Genomic DNA, 21,866 nt, shown 5'->3' on the forward strand with positions numbered 1-21,866 from the left:
CCCCTATGCTTAACTGTTTCTTGAATCTTCTTGTCAAGCAAGGATCGACCCTTTTATTTCCACACCCACTTTCTACCATCTGATCCAAATCTCTTGATTTTTGTCTCATTTGACCAAATAACCCTCTTCCAATTCTCCATAATCCATTTCTTGTATTTTAGAGCAAAATTCAAACATTATTTTTGATAGCAAGTAGATAGTAATGGTTTTTTTTTTTTTTTTTTTTTTTTTTTTCACCATGGCTTTCATATTCCATTTCTTAATAATATTTTGAATGGTTTGGATTGACACATGATTATTGATAATATTTTTAAGATTTTTAGCAATCTCAATAGCATTTTCAACCTTTTTAATGTTGATTTGGCAAATGATTGTCCTTTCATCTACTATAGTTAGTTTTTTTGGTCTATTTAATTTAGAATTATTCTTATTAAAAGTAATTTTTTTTCTAATCTAGAGATAGTAGCTTTGTTATAGCCAAGTTCAAAAATAATCTGGCCATAAGATTTTTTAGAATAAAGAAGAGAAGAGATGATGTTGCCTTGGAGAGAGCGAGAAATGGGTCTCATTGTTGTTCAAGAATTGTGAAGGATACAAGAATCTAACAAAGAAATATGTCAAGATTAAAGACAAAGAATGAGATTGATAGCAAAAGTGGTTCCAACGATTCTTATTTATACTATAATTAAGGTTACGAAAGTCTGTGGTACTTTCTACAAAAGTTTCTAGAAGTCTAAAAAAGCTTCTAGAAGCCTATAGAACTTTCTAAAAGATTGTAAAAGATTCTATAAGTATCTAGAAGATTCTAAAAAAATTTAGAAGATTCTAGAAAGTCCTAGAATGTAGTAATTTAGAATATGTCCGTGCCAAGAATTGTAATTAAGAATGGTACTTTTAATGATGTTATTAGATTAGTAATAATATTGTCATAGTAAATTTGATGATGATAGAATGTTGTAATGTTGAATAATTGATAGAATCTAAAAATTAGACATTACATTCAAAAAAATGTTTGAATACTACTCCAAATTAAATTGGTCATAGCTCTGCAATTACCTAATAGATTCTTTTCAACTTGATCTCATTTGGTAGCTATAAAGGAATACTTTATTTTCTATACAAACTATGTGTCATTATTCACTACAATTCATCTATAATATACCATTCTTTTCAAAATATGTCAACATTGAAACAATTTTTTGAGTCATTATATATATTATTTAATATTATAAGATATTTTAATATTTTTGAATAATCATTATAAGACTTTTCTAATTCTTATAGTTACAATAGAAGATTGTATGTCACTATGATATTCATGTATAGCCTAATTAATGTTAGAGATATTTGTTGTATAAAGATCTTATTGTCTTTGTTGTACATTTATATAAAGTTGTATAATATATAGAAAAATAAATCTATTTAAATTGTATAGAGAATACAAAATATTAAATGTTTTAAAATTTTACATCTACTCTTTATTGGTCAAAAGTATTCTTAATTTTGATACAACCATTGTATAAGATCTTATTATATATATTTTTATCAATATTGTCACATCTACAATATCGTATTACTTGAAGCCTTGCTTGAGAATGCACCAAGTACTTAGCTATGGAAGATAAATTGGAAATCACAACAACAAAGTTTAAACAACTCTAATAGAATTCTAAATGAATTCCAATTAAACCTTAATAACTCTAATCAAATCTTAATCAAATCTAAATAAAGTCTTAAAGAAATTTATTAAAAAAAAACATAAAGAAATCCTAATTTTTTTTAAAGAAACCATAAAGAAATTTACTAAAAATCCTATAGAAATAATAAAGAAATAACAATTAAATATTAAAAATAGAAATCCTAAAGAAACAATAAAATTAAAAAATCCTATATACAATTTTAACCAAATTCTAATATAATTCTAAACTAATTCTATGTAAATCTCAATCAAATCGTAATGAAATTCTAATGAAATCCTCATGTAATCTTAAATAAAATTTAAATCCTAAATCTTGACCAAATTCCAAAAAAATTCTTTTAAAATACTAAAAATAAAAAGCCTAAGTAAATCTTGAATAAAATCTAATGTAATCCTAAATAAATCCTAAATCCTAAATTCTAATCAAATCTTCACCAAACTTTAAAAAAACCTAACCAAATTCTAAACCTTAATCAAATCTTAATCAAACTCTAACAAAATCTTAACCAAATTCCTACCAAATCCTAAAAAAAAATAAAACTTTAATAATTAATAACTTGATCATTGATTTCAACTCAAAATTTGTACACATCTCAATTTATTTCTTAAAAACAAGCAAATTTTCTTTTTTCAAGAGGATTGAATACACCAAATGAAAGATAATCTTTTGATAAATAACATAATAATATTGGATAGGCTATATTATATGGTAAATTACCATAATATGATTATATGGTAAATCACATCCCTATCGATGGATTAAATTGCCCAAGACCAATAGGAAAGAATTTTTTTCAAACTAGCAACTTCCAAACTAATTGGCAGTTTGGCTACCAATCAAAGCCCTGTCAACCCCAACATGAGGCTTCATCTTAGATCCACAACCAGCAAATGATTTTAACATGTACCCACTCTCATAAGAATATACACCATATATAAACATTAACATAAATACGTTTGACAATTTCAGCAATCCAGAGAATTATTTAACACTAGAACCGTATCCCTATGACCTACCTTACCCGTGTCACCATTGGTCTACACAAAGTAAGGTGAAGTTAAGTTTAATAATAAGTTCGATGCTCAAGAATTGAAACACTGCCACAATCTCAATTCGTGTGGGTTGTTTTTATTATATTTGCCCGGCAGTTTATTCGTAGTCTGTTACACAAGCTTTTAGGAAGCAAATCAGTGGCATCGAAGGGAGCTGGAAGCATGATCTTCAGCTTGAGGAAAAGATCAGATGGTTGCGGAGACTGCAGTTGAAGAGATCGATGGAGCACTAGATCGATCGGGCCCGATCGCAAGCGAGGTCTTGTCATGACCTTCGACGCACACGCACCGGCAGACCGCCCGACATCGTTAACACCACCGACACTTGATATAAGCTCTGGAATCCATCGGGTACCGACAGCGTGAACCGCTGCAGCAGACGCCGCGATCAGCTTCATAGTCATGATGCCCATGTCCTTGCCTAGACAGATCCGAGGCCTTGCCTGAAACACTGGGAACTTGTAGCTGTTCTCCGGCACAAAGACGCCGTCCTTTAGCCATCGCTCAGGCTTGTACTCCATCACGTCCGGACCCCACAGAGCTTCCATCCTGCCCATGATGTATGGAGAGTAGCCAGCAGTCTCACCCTTGCGGATGACCGTGCCGTCTGGCCACACGTCGTCACTGGCGGCGACTTTTTGGTCGGCGGGGATCGAAGGGTGTAGCCGCATGGACTCGAAGAGCGCTGCTTGCAGGTAATGCATGCTCTTGAGCTCGTCGAAGGATGAGCACGCAGCCACGGAGCTGGAATTGTGGGTTGCTGAAATCTCGGCGAGGATGTTCTGTTCGACTTCGAGTGGCTGGTGAGCTCCAAGAAGAACCACGTCATGCCCATGGCGATGGTGTCTCGACCAGCTTGGAAGAAGCTGACAAGCATGTCGCATAGGAACTGGTCGGAGAGCTTCTCAGAATCATCTGTGCCGTGGTCGATGAACCTAGAGAGTAGGTCCACTCGATGGACTTTGTTGCTGGATTCCGTCATCTCCTTGCGGCGTTCCTAAATGACGGGCATTATGAAGTTTCGGATGTGGGGAACTGAGTCTCTCAATCGTCTCTCGTAGCCAATATTGAGTGCCTTATACAGTGTCCAGAAAACATTAGTGAATCGGTGGGCTATGCAAGCGGCGGCTTCGTCAAATGCCTGCTCAAATTCCACATTCGGGAGGGATAAGTCCAAGCAACCAGGATTTATTCCGACTGTCAGCGTGCAGATGTTGTCGAAATTGAACCGCTTGAGGATATCCTGCATATCAAGCAGCTGCTTCTGATCATCACTAGCTCGTAAGAGGATGGGCAGGAGCCTAATATCGATCTCTTGTTGCGCGTTGTCGATCATGAAATTTCGCATGAAGCGCAAGCTGAATTCGTTGCTGGTAATCTTCCGCTGCATTTTCCAAATGTCGCCATCAGCGTTTAAAATCCCTTCCCCGAGGTAATCTTGGAAGGTGTTACGAATGTACTCGCCTTTGGGATAATTTGCGAAGTTCTTCTTCAAGATCTACTCGACATTTGCTGGATTTGCCGTCATGTACGTCGTTCTACAGTATGTCAATGAGTTTCGGATGGTTAGAATTTTCTTACTTCGCATGAGGTCTGTTTCGTAGTCGTAAATTCGCGTGATATTCCATAGAAACTCTACAAGGTTTCCGATGAGGGGGTAAGCTTTGGCCCCCGGATTCTTCCCGTAAAGAGGATGGTTCTTCCACCACTTGTACAAGAATGAGAGCGCAACAATGCAAGTCGCAGTCCAAACTCCGAAACTGGATTCAAACAACTTTGGCGGATTACACTCCAGCTTGTGCAATGTCACTGTGGAGTTATCCATCTTCTCAACGTTTCAGGATTGAAAGGACCTCCCCAGAGTACGCTGACGCCTGGGGTCAGCAAATCAAACTAAAATTAGAAAGGATGAAAACTAAAGTTTAAGCCGATTCAAGAGATCAAACAAAAAATGGTCACCTTCACAGCACAAAAGCAGCACTCCTTTATGTGGAAATTTATGAACTTGTCAATTCAAAGTAGAAGATTGTGGTCGACGGTGAAGCCTCTCCTAACCATCCACGCTATTGCTTGCAAATCATGTGTCAACGTATAATCTACTACAGTATTTACCACGTATCAATAATAATCTGCAACCCTGCACACTACATGTGTCTTCGCTTTGAATTGCAATTTTTCCATTCTATTCACCCGTGTCCTTGGAATGCGACGTATAAGTGCTGGAATCGAGGCATAAGGCAATGTTGCAATGGACCCCAGAGTACGCTGACACCTGTGTCTACTCAAGCTTTCAGAACATGTCTCAAGGGGCCACCCATATGACAAACATACTTTTCATTTCTAAAAAGTTGAGAATCAGAATTAGTTAAATATACAGATAGGTTCAAAGCGTCCTTCGTGGTGTACCTACAGTTCAAACAAAGGCTCGCTCTGGGAGACGAAAATTCTCGGTCTGCATCCACTTTGGCCCTTGGAAGATATTGGTCGATTCACCACAATTCCTCTTATATGCTTTTTCTCCAGTCTCCACTCTACCGCACGATACTCACGTTCTGGGTGCCTATCGGCTTCATCGCCGAGAGATCCTAACACTTCGAGTTGATGCACAGCTTCAAGATGAAAGTCGGACAAGCGTGAGTGCAAGAAACCGACGACCTCTAGTTGGTGGGAAGCGTTTTCATGTATAATACTCTCCACCAACTGGAAATCTTCATTCCACGGGCTCTCTCTAATTCATTCATGGTACAGTATAGCATAAAGCCCACCTCAGGGTGGACCACAAGTATTGTGACTGGTATGGCTTGGGACCTTGTAAATACTGTAAGGCATGCAATTGCATCACATTTTAGAGGGGTAGATTTATAGATTTATATGTCAGAAATGTATTCAATATAGTTTCAAACACCTGTTTCAGAGTCACTTTCGAAAATATATTGGGCTTTATGAGGAAAGGGACATCAACACGCAGTCATATGCTCGTAAAGGATCGAAGTTTGGGCACATACGCCGCACCGGCCACATGCTAAAGCCAAGAACGGTCGCCATCCAAAGAGAAAACCGTCTCGTAATGAGAAAAAACTTCCGAGCTGAAAGCAGGGCCCTTGTGAAAAGGTGATCGATGCAACATGATTAAAACAACTTGTGAGGAACTGAAAGCAGATCCCCTTTCTGAAAGGATAAAACAAGTCAGTAGAAATTGAAGCTTGGCCACATACTCCGCACCATCTACATAATAACAATGCGAAGCAAGGTAGATACATTCTACCATGAATTTGATGGGACTTCGAATATCCAAAAGTCATCCTTCAGAATGTCCAATGTGGTTGGTCATGGTGCCCAGTAAGGTTGAACTCTAGAATTCAACTGTCGAATATAATCCAATTGTAACCCTTCGTACTGTCATAATGGTTTGTCAAAGAGGTTGGTCATATCAAAGGTGGAGTGTTGAGTGATTTCAATTTTAGATTTTTAAAATCCATCCAAGTTGATGTACCAGTAGTGAAGTGTGCAATAAGCCCGGGTGGCAGACTTTGTACTGTTCAACAAGTTTGATTCTTCGAAATTGGTAACACTGCCCACTCACGAATAACATTATTATGAGATTCTTAGAGCCTCGCAAGAATGTTCAGAAGAATGTTTGAGAATTTGATAAGGTTTGACGATTATCGGTCGTCCTTGGGGAGAAGTGCATGAAAACTCTACTCCAAATATCACATTGTAAAACTTTGAGAATCTCCACTAGGCATTAATCATTATATTGAGATATTCAGTCTCAAAATGGTGTTCGGGTGGTCACCCCGAACTCAGTCCCAAGTATCTTCATAACACCTGTAGTAACAAATACGCTGTTCAATACTGTTCCACAATAACACATCGGAATTTATCGTTGTAAACCCCAAACCACCGTAGGGCGAAAGTGTAAGGCTTTCAAGCACGACACACGCAGCATAAAAATGACCAGACAATGTTAAGAACCGTACAATCTTCATGGCAATCCCATGGAGAAGCTCCATACCCTAGACACCAGAGTGTTCACGAAGAACCCGTGCAAAGCGTGAAAAATCTTCAAACCCATTCCGTGAAATGTAGATAGTTCCCCAACTAATCTAATATTACTCAAAAATGAACAAGTGCTGATAAAAACAGGCAGAGAAAAAGTATATTGCAAGAGTGGCTTCGTCACCCGGTCCAATGCTTATAAGAGCTAATTTGCATCCCTATTTGTCAATGCATACCCAAATTACACAAGTTGATTGGCATGCATGTGGATTAAATCCATGCATGAAGGCATGCCCAGATGACAACGCAGCCAGAATTAGAAAATTCAGCTCCCTGAAGTAGTTAACCTCCAATATATTTACAAAACTACGAGTTGTACGTATACATCATTGAAATATAGTTCACTTCCTTCGGCATTACGACAAAACGTTGCCAATATATATATGAACACAAAAAAAAAACCCCATTTTGTCGCAAGCACCTGATGGTTGTAATACAGCTCAAATAAATGCAAAAACTCTGAAGTGATTTTGCGTTGCGAGGACTCCTCCAGCATACCACCAGAAAGGTTCACAGATTTTGGACTCTTCCATCCAAAACTGCTTCCTTGTCATTTGTGTGAGAAAGAAATCAAAAAGAAAACATGATGAGAAACAAAATATTCCTAAGTACAAGTACTACCTATATAGTTGAGCATCCTGATACTTCTTTACTTCGCTAGTCTCCTTCATACCTCTATACCTTCCTCTTACTGCAGATAAAACCTATGTCCGACAGGGAAAAATAACAACGGACCATTCCCTAAAACCAAAACTATAGCAACGTTTTAGTGACAGCAGCAGGTCGTCGTCAATGACAGCCTCACACATGTCACTGTCTTCCACCTAACTCCCCTGTGTTTCCACGTTGTCTCGGACCATTCGCTTCCAAACCCCCACCTCACTACACTGCTGTGGCAACCTCACAAAATCCCACACCACAAACCCCCCGTTCACCAGACAACTAGAATTAAACTCACAAGACCTCCAAAAGAATGTAAAGATTCTACACCTACTTTCTGATAAACTCCACACACACTACGAAGTCTTTCGAAAGATGTTCTTGTAGCCACTTCCGACGCAAGTCAATATAATGGTACCAGTGGTGGGATCGGGCTTGATATTGAATTGAACGCCCAAAATCAACTTTATATGCCTTAGGGTCAGAATTGCGTGTGGAGAAAGCTTGCCAACTCGAATCTTAGACACATCCTCCGGACACAGAGCACAAAGAAGGAACAGAAGACTCTGGTGTGTGGAGTCAACTACACCACCCTCCCTGATTTCTTCCAGCAGGAGCATGGCGGCACGAGACCCAATATCCTCGGGCAGCATAGCCTTCTCCTGCTTCTCCGTGTCCTCATCTTCGTCGTGCGACTGGGTGAGCGCTGCCCCTTCAGCACTCAAAAGACAACCAGTTGTGGTTTCAGCAACCATAGATATGCCATATCCAGGCGATTTACCAGCCTCATCGCCCTTCACGTGGTCAGAAAAGATGTAAACATCAGGCAGGAAGGGGTTCAAAACGCCACGCGCGGAGTCCACCATCCGGTTAGACATCTGAGGTGAAACCCTAGAAGAATAAGCCACACCCCTCACGCGCTTCACCATTCCCTCATCCATCCAAGTCACCGCTGTGAGAGAAGTGGGTACCATGGGCACTTTCAGACGCACCTCCCCGCCACCAAGAGGTGGCGCGCCCCTGCGCACAATTTTCAGCTCCAGACTTTCCATCGGCACTCCGAAGTGCTTCAATATAGGCAACGTTGTAGTGCGAAACGTATCCATGCAGGGATCCTTACCACCATTTGTAATCCCCTTCAAGGTTATCGTCAGGCTCTTCTTCCCAAACAATCCCAACACAAGCAGCGACTCCAAAAAATACCCAATTGACCTTCCAGTCCCACAGTCGTGCACCAGGTCGCGGCCACCAATTAAAACCCCGGGTTTATACCGAATCTTAGTTCCAGTTTCATTAATCTCTACCGAGCAACCATTGCTCACCTTCTCTAGCAAACGCAGGAACGACGCCTCGTAGTCACGCAGCCCAGGGCGAGAATCCTCTGCTCGAATATCATCAATTCGTAGCGTAGCGCCGGCCAGCGTCGCTAGCAGTAAGCGTTGGCGGAACTGCTGAGCGCCCCGCAGCTTGATCACCTCGCCACCCATCGTCTCTGCATTCCAAGTCCAGCTCCCAAGCTCACAAGCGACAATGAAAACCCCTTGGACCCTAAAAACCCTAAATCACAAAAACACATCCTCTCTTACCACGCTGCCTCTGCGTCCGGGCGGGCAGCCCGTTGCGCCTGGGCAGCTCTCGACTTTCTCTGGATTACGCTTCAAGGTGTCGGGGCAGACCTCCCCAAATGTGGCCGCAACAGTGTTTCACAATAAAGGTTTATTAATATTTGTAAATTCATATAATTTTTTGAAAAAAAAATGTACTAATCGTTAAAGATTATTAATCATCAAAGTAGCGCACATAATGCAATATGGAAATTTTCCTTACAATGGCCTTAAAATAATTTTTGTGATCGGTGCAAACATGATATTAGTAAACGAAGTTTTATAAAATATATGGAAGAATATCTTAAAATCCTTGAATTAAAATCCTTCCAATATTATTTTTAAAACTTGATTTCTAATTTAAATTTTTAATATTTTTTAAATGATTTAATTGATTTTTTAATTTTTTTTATCCAAAAACACATAGTTTAACTTAATTTATTTATATTTCACTCAAAGTATTTATAACATTTTTGGATTTTTTTAAATCTATTTTTTATCTTAGTAAAACACAAATGTTTTGATTTTTTATATAAAAAAATAATTATATTGTAACAAAGGCATACTTATATATTTATAATACAAAAAAACTTGATTAAAAAAATAATTATAATTATTTACATAAAAATTGTACTAAATACGATTGTGTATAGTAATTATTAGAATTTGAAAATTATCATCCTAAACATAGAAAAATTTAGATAATCATGTAATTTTAAATATTATGTATATAAATATATGGGTAAACTTATTGGTATTTATGTAGAATTTAATTTTTTTAAATTATTACTTACAACTAAATAATATAAAAAGGTATAAAAATTTACTTCTAATATATTTGAATTACAGTATTTAAATAATATTAATAAATTTATATATATATATATATATATAGGATATTGTTAAGGCTAAGACTACAAGCACATCCTAAGTTCCTAAACACACACCCAAGACTTCTGATTAGGTCATTCAGATCCCGTTTCTCTAGTTCTGATGTGGGTCTCGGTCCCCTCCTTTTCTCCCTTGTTCCTGCACGGGTCCTGGCCCCCCTCCCTCTTTCTTTCCATCCACTGCGCGGGTCCCGCCGCTTCTCTTACTTTCCCCTCTACTGCTCACGCCGGAACAAGGGTGCGGGCAGCATTGTGTGGGTTGATAAGGACAACCCCTGGACTATCGATGACGAGAGCGAGAGCACGGACTTGACCTACGTGAACCTGCTCTTGAATCCAGAGAAGTGTACTGGGTACAAAGGGGAGTCTGCATGTCGAATTTGGAAGGCCATTTACTCTCAAAATTGTTTCGAGAATAAGAAAAGAACTTGTGCACCGAGAGACGTGTGTTTTACACGCTAATTTCAGGGCTTCACACAACCATCTCCACCCATATTGTTGGGGATTACCTGATGGACAAATCCAGGAATTTTTGGGGAAGGAATACCTCTCCCAAAAATATCTCTCTTGATGCATGATCGCGTGCTTCGACATCCTGAGTGTGTGCAGAACCTCTACTTCACGTACCACTTCGTTTTGAGAGCCCTGCCGAAGGCCGAGAAATACTTGTCCGAAGCTGAGTATTCTACCGGCAATGACGCCGAGGATCATCATACTCACAAGCTGATGGTAGCGTTAGTTGGCAGCGAGCGACTCCGCATCGCATGTCCCATCCCTTTCAATGAGGCCAAAATGTGGCGAGGACCAGATGCCTAAGATTTGAAGCCACAGTTGCAGAAGAATTTTCGTAACATAACTGCGTTGATGGATTGCGTCGGCTGCAAGTAGTGCCGGTTTTGAGGCAAGCTCCAAATCTTAGGTCTAGCCTAACAATAAAATGCTTGTTTGAAAAAAAGGAAAAAAGAAATGAAGCCGAAAGAACTGTGTTCGCTTCCTAAGCAACTTGAAGACCTGCCGCTTCCTTAAGAGGTCTCCACTTGTATGATCTCCTGAGACAAATTCAAAACGATTCAGTGAGGGATGATTACAATCTAAAACAGTCTACATGAATCAAACAGTTGTCTAAGACAAGCACCCACTGGAAATATACGATGAGTTTTCCTCCAAGCATGAGAAATAACTCCAGTGCTGCGATTACATTGACACAACCCATACTAATTAAGAGAATTGGTGGAAGAATTGCAAGTATTACACCACTGCAATTATCACTCTAGCTCTTTAAGTGTATTAATCCTTAATCATAACGCTTGATTGCACTGTCGATGCTCATCATTGTGTGTTTGTGATGAAAAAGGCATCAAAACATGTCGTCACAACCTTGTACATTCTTCTCAAATGCTCCTCTATGTGTTCTTTTTTGTAAGCTCCTCTTATAGGTTGTCATATTTTGTGAAGTTTGCTTGAGAATGCATTTGGTACTTAACTATGGAAGATAAAATAGAAATTACAACAAGAAAGTTTTAACAAGTCTAATAGAATCCTAAAAAAACTCCAATTAAACCTTAACAATTCTAATCAAACTTTAATCAAATCCAAAAGAAGTTTTAGAAAAATTACAAAATAAACATAAAGAAATCATAAATTAATATTAAAAAAATAAAAAATAAAAATTATAAAAAAAATACTAAAAATAAAAATCATAAAGAAATAATAAAAAAATCCTAAAAATTATTAAAAATAAAAATCCTAAATAAATTCCAAACAATCCTTACCAAATCATAATATAATCCTAAAAACATCCTACTAAATTCTAAATTAACTCTAATAAAATCCAAAAAAATCTTAAACAAATCATAATCAAATATAAATTCTAAACCACATCCTTATTAAATCTTATGAAATCCTAAAATTTAAAATAAACTATATGAAATCTCAAATTCTAAAATAATTCCTAATCAAATCCTAAATCCTAAATCAAATCCTAATAAAATCCTAATTGAAACTTACATCTTAAACAAACTCTTATCTAATTCTATAACATATTAAAATCCCAATAACTAATAATCTAAAAATAGACATTTAAAAAAAATTATACCTCTCAATCACTAAGTTGATAATAAGTACAATTTTTTTGAAAACGATCCAACTTACTAAATAAAATATAAATCCTAAAATCTGCTTTACTATTGATTAGCTTCCTTTTTCAATTTTAATGCCAATCTTTCAATGCCATTACTTCTTAAATATATCATTCAATGGCTTTGAAACTTTGCTTGATTATTAAAAATCAAGTCAAATAATATTATCCAAATATTTAACTCAATACAATTGGTGGATTATTATATATTTTAGAAATTTTTATTGATCTTTTAAACTACAATTCTTAAGACCCTTATATGTTTGAATTCTAATAAACTATAAATAAATCATTTTATCAAGCTCCAACTTATAATATAGATTCAACACATCACTAATTATACAATCACAAATTTTTACTTATAGATCATCTACTAATCTTACACAATTTTCTAAAATAAAAATTCTTTATATTTTTCAAAATCCAAAGTCACTCCAAAATAACTTTGACATTACAAATTCTTTTCAAAGTCATTACAAACTTATCTCATTCAATATCAAAGCCAAAAGTGTCTTTTTTTTGTTTGCTATCATATCTACTTTTTGATCATCAAAAGAAACCTAAAATTACCATAGGTGCATGTTTTTATGCCTTAAGGTTTGATTATGACACTAATTCACAACCAATCCTCTCTAAGTATCAATTCTTGATTTCTTGAAGTAAATTTTGCTAAAATCTACTCTTAACTTCTTTCTTAATATGTCTAAATCAATTACTTTTCTTATCTACTTTGATTTGCATCATTTATAGCCATATAAAATAAATAGAAGTATTTTTTTATAAAACAAATATTAATATTTATTAAATTTTATTACCTCCTTATCTATTATCTATATTTCTAAGATAATTTGCTATAATATTTTTATTTAAGCTTCTTTATACTATAGTCATTCATTTTTTATTTTTTATTTTATTTTATTTTTTTCCTAATAGCCTTCTTACAAGACAATATTGTCATGTATCCATTTTTCTTTTTATAATTTTTTGTATAATGTTTTTTTCTCAATGACTTACAAATTGCTAGCATATTTTTAAGTTGTAACAATTTGATTGCTTGTATAGAATAAATAGGCCTATTTATAAGTCATGTAATCATGATAAAAAAAAATTGATGCATCTTGTAATTGCCTTGAGTTGGGCTATGATTGTAGCAATCATTTGAACAACTGAGTCTTAGATAGGTGGAAAATTATAGAATTAAGAATAAAAACTATAATAACATTAGTAATAATATATATATATATATATTATAAATATATATATTAAAATAATAATATCATTAAATAATAATTATAATAAAATATTATTTTAGCAAAATAAGCTATAATTTAACTTTTGAGCCATAAATTTTGAAAATTATTAATTCACAAAACACATTAATTTTTATATATAAGACTAGTTGTGATAATAAGATTTTGAGATTATTGAAAAAAGACATCTTTGAAGTTACAACACATAACATTAGCAAGATTTACACAAAAAGAGTATGGAATAAGATGACTCTCATTTCTAACACCCATTTCTTATGAGTGGTGGTTGCTGCTCTTTACAACAACTTCCATTTTTTGACTTTTACATCTATCAAAAATATATACCAAATATATCTTTTGGCATCTTATCAACTACAAGGATATGTCTTTAGCATATCCATTTTGTTTGAAGGATCCTTTGCTAACTCACCTACTTTAAGGATACTCTATAGTATATACTTTATATTTTTATCTAGTCATTGGATATTTCTTGATTGATCATTTATTGTCTTCACTATGACTCTTAACTCTTGGCCTTGTCCCATAATCATATGATGCCTTTCCACATACCAAGAATTAATCCTTTAACCATTAGCAACTTACCTAAGTTAATATCTTCTATAAGATAACTTATTTTATTTTCACATTTACTTACTTATTTTAATAGAATAATTGTTGTAGCTACACATTGGAGCAATTCTATTGCAAGAATTAATAGGAAAGAGGATGAATTGAATTGGGGGCATAGGGAGCTTGGGCTTTAATTGGAAGTATAATCAGCATTATTGTTGTCATTTATGCTATTGCTAATGTCGTTCATTGAGGTAGGTACTTCTCATATTTGGACTAAACTCACTAACAATTATGCTATGTTCATTTTTCATTCACTCTCATTGATGTTATGATGATTAGAGGAATTGCTTCAATATCTGAAGTCTGTAGTAGAAGGTATGTTTGTTTAAAAGATGAAGTGCTGACACTCACTCTCTCTTGTACAGACAAGTAATTTAACATCTTTTCAAGTATGATGTGTTAAAGAAGTATGAATTATTTTTTTGCTAAATAACAAGGTGTAAATAGAACTCTTTCAATACCCTACTTAGATTGAATAACATCGGTGCTGCAAGTAGTTGCTCATGTGAATGTTATCTAACCTTATAGATATAGAGAACATCTTCTTACAAAATGTTACTTGGAGCAGGTTTTCAGTCCTGAGTTGTCGCTTTTATTGTGCAAATCAGTTGCATAATGAAGTCTATCTGGTGTTGTAACTAATGATATCCACACCTCATGATTCTCGCAATTAGGTGCAACAGAATCAGGCCAAAAGTCCACGTCGTTTCTTTACAGCAACTTGTGCTCGCGAAGAAAAAGGCTAGCAAGTAGAAAACTAAGTTGTTCATCTTCTGCCAAAATACCCTCTTAGTCACACATAAGACTAAGAGTCGTTCTGGATCGATACATATCCTAAAGTGGATAAGGGTTGTGATAAGTGTATAAAACACTTCTGTATCTTAGTAAAGCATTGCAATAAGATTACATTCCTTCATTTTTCATACAAGAAACCTCCGTTTCTACATCTAGTAAGTGAAAACAGATTTTCAGATTCAGTGATGTTTATAAAGCAGGGCAAAGCGGCTAGATATTCTCTGTAAGCATATCATATTGATGCTTGCCGACGACGTAGCCTGCAACGCTTGAGATGCGTGCCCAGCCCAAGTGTACAATAATGACAACCATCGATTCAACCTTTATGATAACCATATTTAGGTGCGAACACGCTTACGTGTTTTGAGGTGTGTGTACTAAATTTTAGATCATTATTACGTTCAGTTCTCATGATAACTTTATGGTCCTAATGATGACTTGGATTCGCTATGAGTGTTTTTCAATTCTGAATTTCACCCTCATGTAAGAAATGCATAATTTTGTGCAACTGTGATTAGTAGGCTGCTTTAGTATTGGGTATGTTGATAAGTTGCTGAATACGTAGATTTCTCAACTTCATGAACTGCAGGTTGATCACAAGGGCCATGAAGTAAACGCGAAATACTTCTGCGTGTTTGTACCAGTCGCCACGATGATACTATGGCGAGGTCCAAATGGTTGCTCAGTGGCGAAGGTAGTAAGACCTCTACATGAGAGGTTGCAGTGGTGATATGTTTCTGTCGTTTCAGGACTATGAAGAGATCCGCATTTGTGATCTTACTAGTGCATTTGCTCAAATGCATGAGAGGTCATGTACAGATGTTAGATTATTAATATGGTCTCATTCGTAAACCCTTAGGGATGTGGATTGCACGTGCTTTATAGAAGTTTAACAACTTGTTGATAGCACTGGATTTCAGTCTCAAAATAGTACTCTCTATCATTTACGTTATCAAATGTCAAGATTACAAGTTGCTCAGTTTCGTCTTCATTCTCTGACTATACGATAGAATAATTTGAAGAGCAATGTGCACTGAGTTGTTTGTATCAGGCTTCGTTACACGCTCTACTGTCTTTTAGTAGGTGGTAATCACGCCTCCATGTTCATACAATACAACAGCACTGACTTGCTGTTGTACGTGGTGTAATATTGTAGTAGTGCTTCACCTGCATAAGAAGTTAAGGTCACAATGCAAATTGGGCTGCTTCTGCCTTACTCATGCTACAGATTGTCATGACTAACAAGGTTTTTGCAGCAACAAGGAATTATTAGTGATGGTTGATGTGTGCCAAGCAGCTAATCTGCACTCCCAGTCACTTATTTTTCTAATTCTAGATCCCTGTATAGATGGATGGTTATTGCAGTGCGCATTTAACACATGCTCACAGCCGTATATATATATGTGAAGAACACAAAAACTTGGAGTACATTAATATGTGGCTATCATTCCTGTAAGTGTCGTAGTCACTTAATCGATATATTCTCATGAAATAATTCACCTCTTTACGTTGTTGGTCCTTTTCTGCAGCTTTATGGCCCAAGATTCGTGCCGTGGGGAGCAGTTTGAAGGAAGAGAGCTCCTGTTCTCACTACTTAAATGCACATGTACGTACCCAACTGGATTTGGAAACCCTCTCGGTTTTCTTTTACTGCTGTTTTAGTCATCACGCACCTGATAATACTTTGAAGAGAAGTTGGAAGTGATTTGTTATTCTGTATTACCCATGGTCCATAATTTCTACTTTAGCATCGTCAATGAGCTGAGTGCATGATTGATATTTAGGAATGTGGAGTGCATCCTTTAGTAAACTACAGATGCTTAGGATCGCAGATGAGCGTTATGATGGTTGGTGGTTGGGTATGGGATGTGGGAGTTCCAGTAGTGGATCGATTCACTTACTACGTTTTGCAGTTCTTTGAAGAACAACTGCTCCGTTGGCTTCGTATGGAATATTCTAAATTATGCACTTTGATATTCTACAGAGAAACTATCTTCATTCCTCCCAAAACTGTTGAAATGCCTCGCGTACTATTATTGGTGGAGATTTGCCGATGCAAGGTTTTCACCCTTCTCAGTTGCAAACCCTCCAGAGCATGACTTAAAATATGCAGGGAACCACCTTGATTAAACTCTTGAATGATTCATTGATAATGTTATCTGTTCAGGCTATGGAGGGTGAAGAAGGCTTTAAATGCGTCGAATGTGAGGAATGGCCTCATGCAAGGTGACAAGAAGAACACTCGTCTTCGTGGATTTGCTTGCCGCAGCAGGCAAAGTATCATCCATTACCTACCCTGGCTTATGAAGCTTTCTTTGGTTCGTGCTTGTCGGAAGACGTTTTGGTCCACAGATGAGCATGCACAGTTAATCTCTCTTCACGCAGATCAGGTGTCATTTAGTTTGACAATTGAGTCACAATCACCCAGGTAGGTATTGAGCAAGGTGTAACTCAGGAACTGCTGGAAATTGACACTCAATACAGATAGCTGTGCTGAATGGTTTCAGTTCAGTTGGAGCTTCATTGCTTGCAGAAGTTACACTTGGTTTAAAACTATGTTCTTTGTATTTAGACGATGTGCAATGCATGAATTTGCAAAGAGTTTAATTGCCCTCGTACAGTCGGGTTCTCACTATGAAGCGTAGCATTTCCAACATTTGTATCATGGTGGCTACGAAATTGGTTCAAAAAGATGAGTGTGCCGTCCTGAGACATTTTGAATTCATTGCATTCTATAGTTTCCTTGTTCAGCCTAAACCATGAAGGCCATATTGGCCACTCCGCCCAGAGCTCTGGGATTTAACCAGGCAACTGTGATGAGTGTGGCGTCCAAATTGGCTTGGAATATGGTTACACCAAGCAAAGTATAACAAGTTCGGATGTGATATCAATATAGTCATGCGTATCTGTTAGGTGATGTATTGAAACATTTGGCAAGCTATTGCTGTCAGCTGAGTTGAACACAACAAAACCTCCAGTTTCGTTTTTGAGTGTGGCCAAGTCACACTCTCATCCGTTCCAATTCGAACAAACCTGAACTTGACGTGGGATATCGTTGCACCAGCACGGATGTGGCAAAATACAATTTCACACACTTCTACTACACTCAGGCTTTTGAGATTTGTCCTCAACGATGTTCTGCAGTAATATTACACCCGCTCACAAATTTCCAGCGGTGAACTGTATTTTAAGAAACCAATTCTTTTTCTTCTTCTGCTTCTTCAGCTTTTTCCGTTTTAGGCAAAATCAACGGCATCCTTTTCACCTTGTGCAATTTGGAATTCCCATCATGAAAAATGTGTCTCCCTTTCATATGAAACATTATTTTATCAATATTTATGAAATAAAGGATAGAGATTTGGCTGCCATTTTGTTATATTAGGGCACTTGCATAATAGGCCTCATGCCTTCATGTAGTTGGGCCTCTTTTTTTTTTTTTTTTTAATGTGTACTAGCAAATTTATTCCAATTTGTTTACTTATTTTAATCTAGACCTTTCTTTGTAGTTTTGGTTTTCCTCACTTTTTTTCTCTCAATACTTGGAATTTGATCTTGATACTTTATAAGAAGATAGAACTTGATGTCATGGTTCAATGAATGTAAAGATTTAAAATTTGAAGAAAAAAGTAATATCCCATTTAGTAGAGGAGATATATTGCTTTCACAATTTTGATAGCTCTACTTTGTAAGACCATCCTTTACTGCTTGCATCTTTGATTGCAACAAAGATTTTTGATCTAAAGAATTTATTAAGTTTGATTTTGAGAGAATCAAAAAATACTAACTTTGAATTCAAAACCAAATGGTGGTGCTTCTTTTAGAAGAAGGGATTTGCTACTCCATCAAATTGAAGCTACTAATGAATAAAAAAACTTTAAAAAGTAAAATCAAGAGGAATAAACAAATTTATTAATTCATCTTTTAAAATAAGATTTTTTTTAAGTCTAAGTTTACTAAAATGTTATTAAGAATAAAATTATATCAATTTTTTTGTAAAAAGAAATTTGATGCCCTATCATATTAAAGCTAAAAATAAAAGAAATAACTTAATAGAATAAAATCAAGAGTAATGAAGTAGGTTAGAAGTTCATTTCTTAAATAAAATAAGGAAGTATGTATATACAAGAAGAAACCAAAATGACTATTGTCATATGTTAAAAAACTAAAAACTCTTGAAATTAGATTAGAAGCAAGAAAGAAGTTGACAAGAGTGAAGAAGACATCATTCTTGTTCTTATATATACTATCTAATTAGAAGCTACATGGCAACATTTTATGAAACCTCTAACATGTTTCCAACTTGTAGGATATGTGTCTAACTTATGTTTCTTATATGAGATTGAGTGCACATGAAACTGGGGGGGGAGGGGGGGTGTTTCCTCGTATTGATTAGTCAACTCTTCTTCTGTTCCCTTCCTCCTATCATTGTCTGTCCTGCTCCTGCTGCTCTCCTCCCCCCTCCCCCATGAAAGAAAGGCCATGGCTCTTCTGCCTGTGGCCATGGCCGCTCCCTCCTTTCCTCTCCTCCTCCTCCTCCATACCACAGCCGTCGCTTCCCTCTCTTGTCGTCTCCAATAAATCATCCTTCAAACGATTTTCTGAACCCGTCCTTATTGATTCCTCATCCCTCTTCGTTTTTTCCTTCTTGGCTCTAATCCTGGGCGCCTATCGTGTCTACTTTCTCCCTGGTTCGCAAGCAATTACGAGTTGTGAGATCAATACCCAGTGCTTCCCCGACGTGATACCAGCATCACCCAACTCTTGAACTGTAAGTAAGCATAGCCGGGGGTAAGGTTATCCATGAAACATATGATCGCAGCAGTTCCAAAAGGTATCTTCAATCCATTTTACTATCTCTGTTAATTTTATATCATTGCCTCTTAGTAGGACTTATGATCCCTACAGCATCATTATTCCGTTTTGCTTAAGTGGCTCTATTAGCATCATTTCACTTCTCTTTCTATTCTGCCTTGCATCGCCAGCTATTTAAGTGGACTGCAGGCATTCTATTTAACTTCGCACATCCCTTTCCCAGCTGCCATTTGATTAATCAGCAACATGTTCAGAAATTCCACAGGATTCCAACCACTTCAAGACGTATGCCTCCATAAAAGATGCAAAGGTCACGATAGCTGCCATCGAAGATACTGCAAAATAGGACATTCTTTCAGCTAATCAAAGTTTATTGTATGGCGTTCCAATCGAGAGAGTTTTCCAACATAAATTCTTTCAGTTTTGGAAAGTACCCTCGAATCCAGTCTCACATGCTCTTACTGTTTTTATTTGCACTCATAACAGTTGTAGTCTTCTTCACCTCCGTCACGCATATCTCGGGGCGAGACGTTGGTGCAGCATCAGCGGCTATTGCACGGTTAAGGCGAGGGAGAAAACTCCATTTATACACAAGTAATATCACGAATGATAGTACTTTCTTGGCATTCGTGATATCTGAGCCTGATGTGGAGAACGAGAAGGCTATGATTAAAGAGGTTCTAGAGGGGAGCAATGATCCACACCGTAGGCTGCGAGATAGAGCTGGAAGTTGGCTGTCGCGGCTACCTACACCACGGTATGCTCCATTCTGGTCGCAGTTTCGAGCTCTGCTGCGAACATGGGTGGCAATGAAGTGGTACGATCCTAAGATAATGCAGAGCTTGGTAACAACGATTAAGGGGCCCATTGATCAGCATCATCATCATAATAATCGTAAGAAAAGACTGTATGGAACCTGTGCAGTGGTGGGCAACAGTGGAATCCTGTTAAATAGTACGTTTGGGAAGATGATTGACGCACATGAGGAGATTGTGCGGCTAAATAACGCAAGGATAAAAGGGTTTGAGAAGTATGTGGGAGGAAAGACAACTATTGTGTTCATGAATAACAACATTCTGCACAAATGTGCACGTCGAGTGCGTTGCTACTGCCACCCTTATGGAGACAATATTTCGATTGTGATGTATGTCAGCCAGGTGCCTCACTTAATGGACATGGCCATGTGTAACCCTGTGCACGCGGCGCCTCTACTGGTGACCGATCCTTGTTTTGACGCTCTGACATCGTGCATTGCAAAGTGATACTCGGTGCGCGAGTTCATGGAGCAAATTAGGAAGGTAGTGAATGAATGGCCATGGGTGCAAGGGTTTCACTACTCATCAGGCATGCAGGCGGTGATGCTTGCGCTGGGCATCTGTGAGGAGGTTGATCTTTATGGATTTGAAAAAGGAACAGGTACAAACAAGACTGTGTCTAGGCATCACTACCACATGGCGCAGCGAAAAGAACTTCACATACATGATTATGAAGCGGAGTATGTCTTCTATGATGACCTTGTCATGGCATCTCACTCGAATAGCGGGAGTAATCATCCGATACCTTTCCTTTGTGATGCGGGAATTCGCATTCCTCCTGTGCGCGTGTTTGGAGGATAGTTTTATTGGTGAGCAGTAAGATTGTTAATTCCAATACCAATGAACATGGCGAACAAGATTAATGTCTTGGTTGGATATATGGAGAATTCAATGACCTTGAGTCTACTTGGTCCAATCTACCATTTCCACTTAGGGACTTGGTTGGGCTTGCATTGTTTAGTAGAACGTGGATGGGATTGTGGCATCCATATTTTGTAGCTAAGTGGTTGTTCAATTCACAATATTTGTGTGGAATGTTTTGTGCATCTTACGTAGTCTAGTTTAATTGGTGCAAGGACTCCAAAGAAACCTTGTCGTTGCAGTTGTGGTTGGGAATGCATACTAGTGTGACTCATTGAATCGTGATCAAATCTGGTACATTCTTGTTGATACCAGTAGGGACTCATTTAGAGTGTCAGGATTCAATAGCAAGAAAATTAACCCGATTTGATAATGATAAACTGTAACTTAGTTCAGAATGTAAGTTAAATGTGCTTAATCAACTTTGCTGAGCTCGTAATAAGGTAAGTGTGGGAGAAAACCTCGGGCGTTGGGAACTCCTCTCAGCTGCAGGGATAGGAGCCACAGGGGTGGAGTCGTGAGAAAGAAGTGAAGCACGACGGGTTGATTCGAGAATGCTAAGGATCACCTCATTTGGAGGTGTGAGCTGGGAGTTTGA

At 37.2% G+C, this 21,866-nt stretch overlaps 1 protein-coding gene, 1 long non-coding RNA gene and 3 pseudogenes across 9 annotated transcripts; 3 read left to right on the forward strand and 2 right to left on the reverse strand.

Annotated features, from left to right (window-relative positions):
* Positions 1-2,808: 2,808 nt before the first annotated feature.
* On the reverse strand, positions 2,809-4,577 carry LOC112292129 (cytochrome P450 94A2-like; annotated as a pseudogene).
* Positions 4,578-7,256: 2,679 nt separating this feature from the next.
* Positions 7,257-9,034, reverse strand: LOC112292918 (putative RNA 3'-terminal phosphate cyclase-like protein). Its single transcript, XM_024541906.2, has one exon. It carries the CDS (start codon positions 8,956-8,958, stop codon positions 7,828-7,830), a length of 1,131 nt encoding a protein of 376 aa, XP_024397674.1. The 5' UTR covers positions 8,959-9,034; the 3' UTR covers positions 7,257-7,827.
* On the forward strand, positions 9,002-12,357 carry LOC112292130 (endoplasmic reticulum oxidoreductin-1 pseudogene; annotated as a pseudogene).
* Positions 12,358-14,946: 2,589 nt separating this feature from the next.
* Positions 14,947-17,381, forward strand: LOC149987772 (uncharacterized). Of its 7 annotated transcripts, XR_016506784.1 has the most exons (5): positions 14,947-15,122; positions 15,370-15,474; positions 16,310-16,386; positions 16,765-16,840; positions 16,948-17,381. It is a non-coding gene; the product is annotated as an uncharacterized LOC149987772 (long non-coding RNA). The 7 variants fall into 7 exon arrangements; XR_016506782.1 differs by lacking the exon at positions 16,765-16,840 and having other exon boundaries at positions 14,947-15,148; XR_016506781.1 differs by lacking the exon at positions 16,765-16,840.
* A 1,808-nt stretch (positions 17,382-19,189) lies between these two features.
* Positions 19,190-21,496, forward strand: LOC112292289 (beta-1,6-galactosyltransferase GALT29A-like; annotated as a pseudogene). The gene is made up of 3 exons (XR_016506786.1): positions 19,190-19,611; positions 19,858-19,902; positions 20,079-21,496. The product of XR_016506786.1 is annotated as a beta-1,6-galactosyltransferase GALT29A-like (transcript).
* Positions 21,497-21,866: the final 370 nt, after the last annotated feature.

This window comes from Physcomitrium patens, chromosome 15, assembly GCF_059467195.1.
Source record: "Physcomitrium patens ecotype Gransden chromosome 15, ASM5946719v1, whole genome shotgun sequence".
NCBI lineage: Eukaryota > Viridiplantae > Streptophyta > Bryopsida > Funariales > Funariaceae > Physcomitrium > Physcomitrium patens.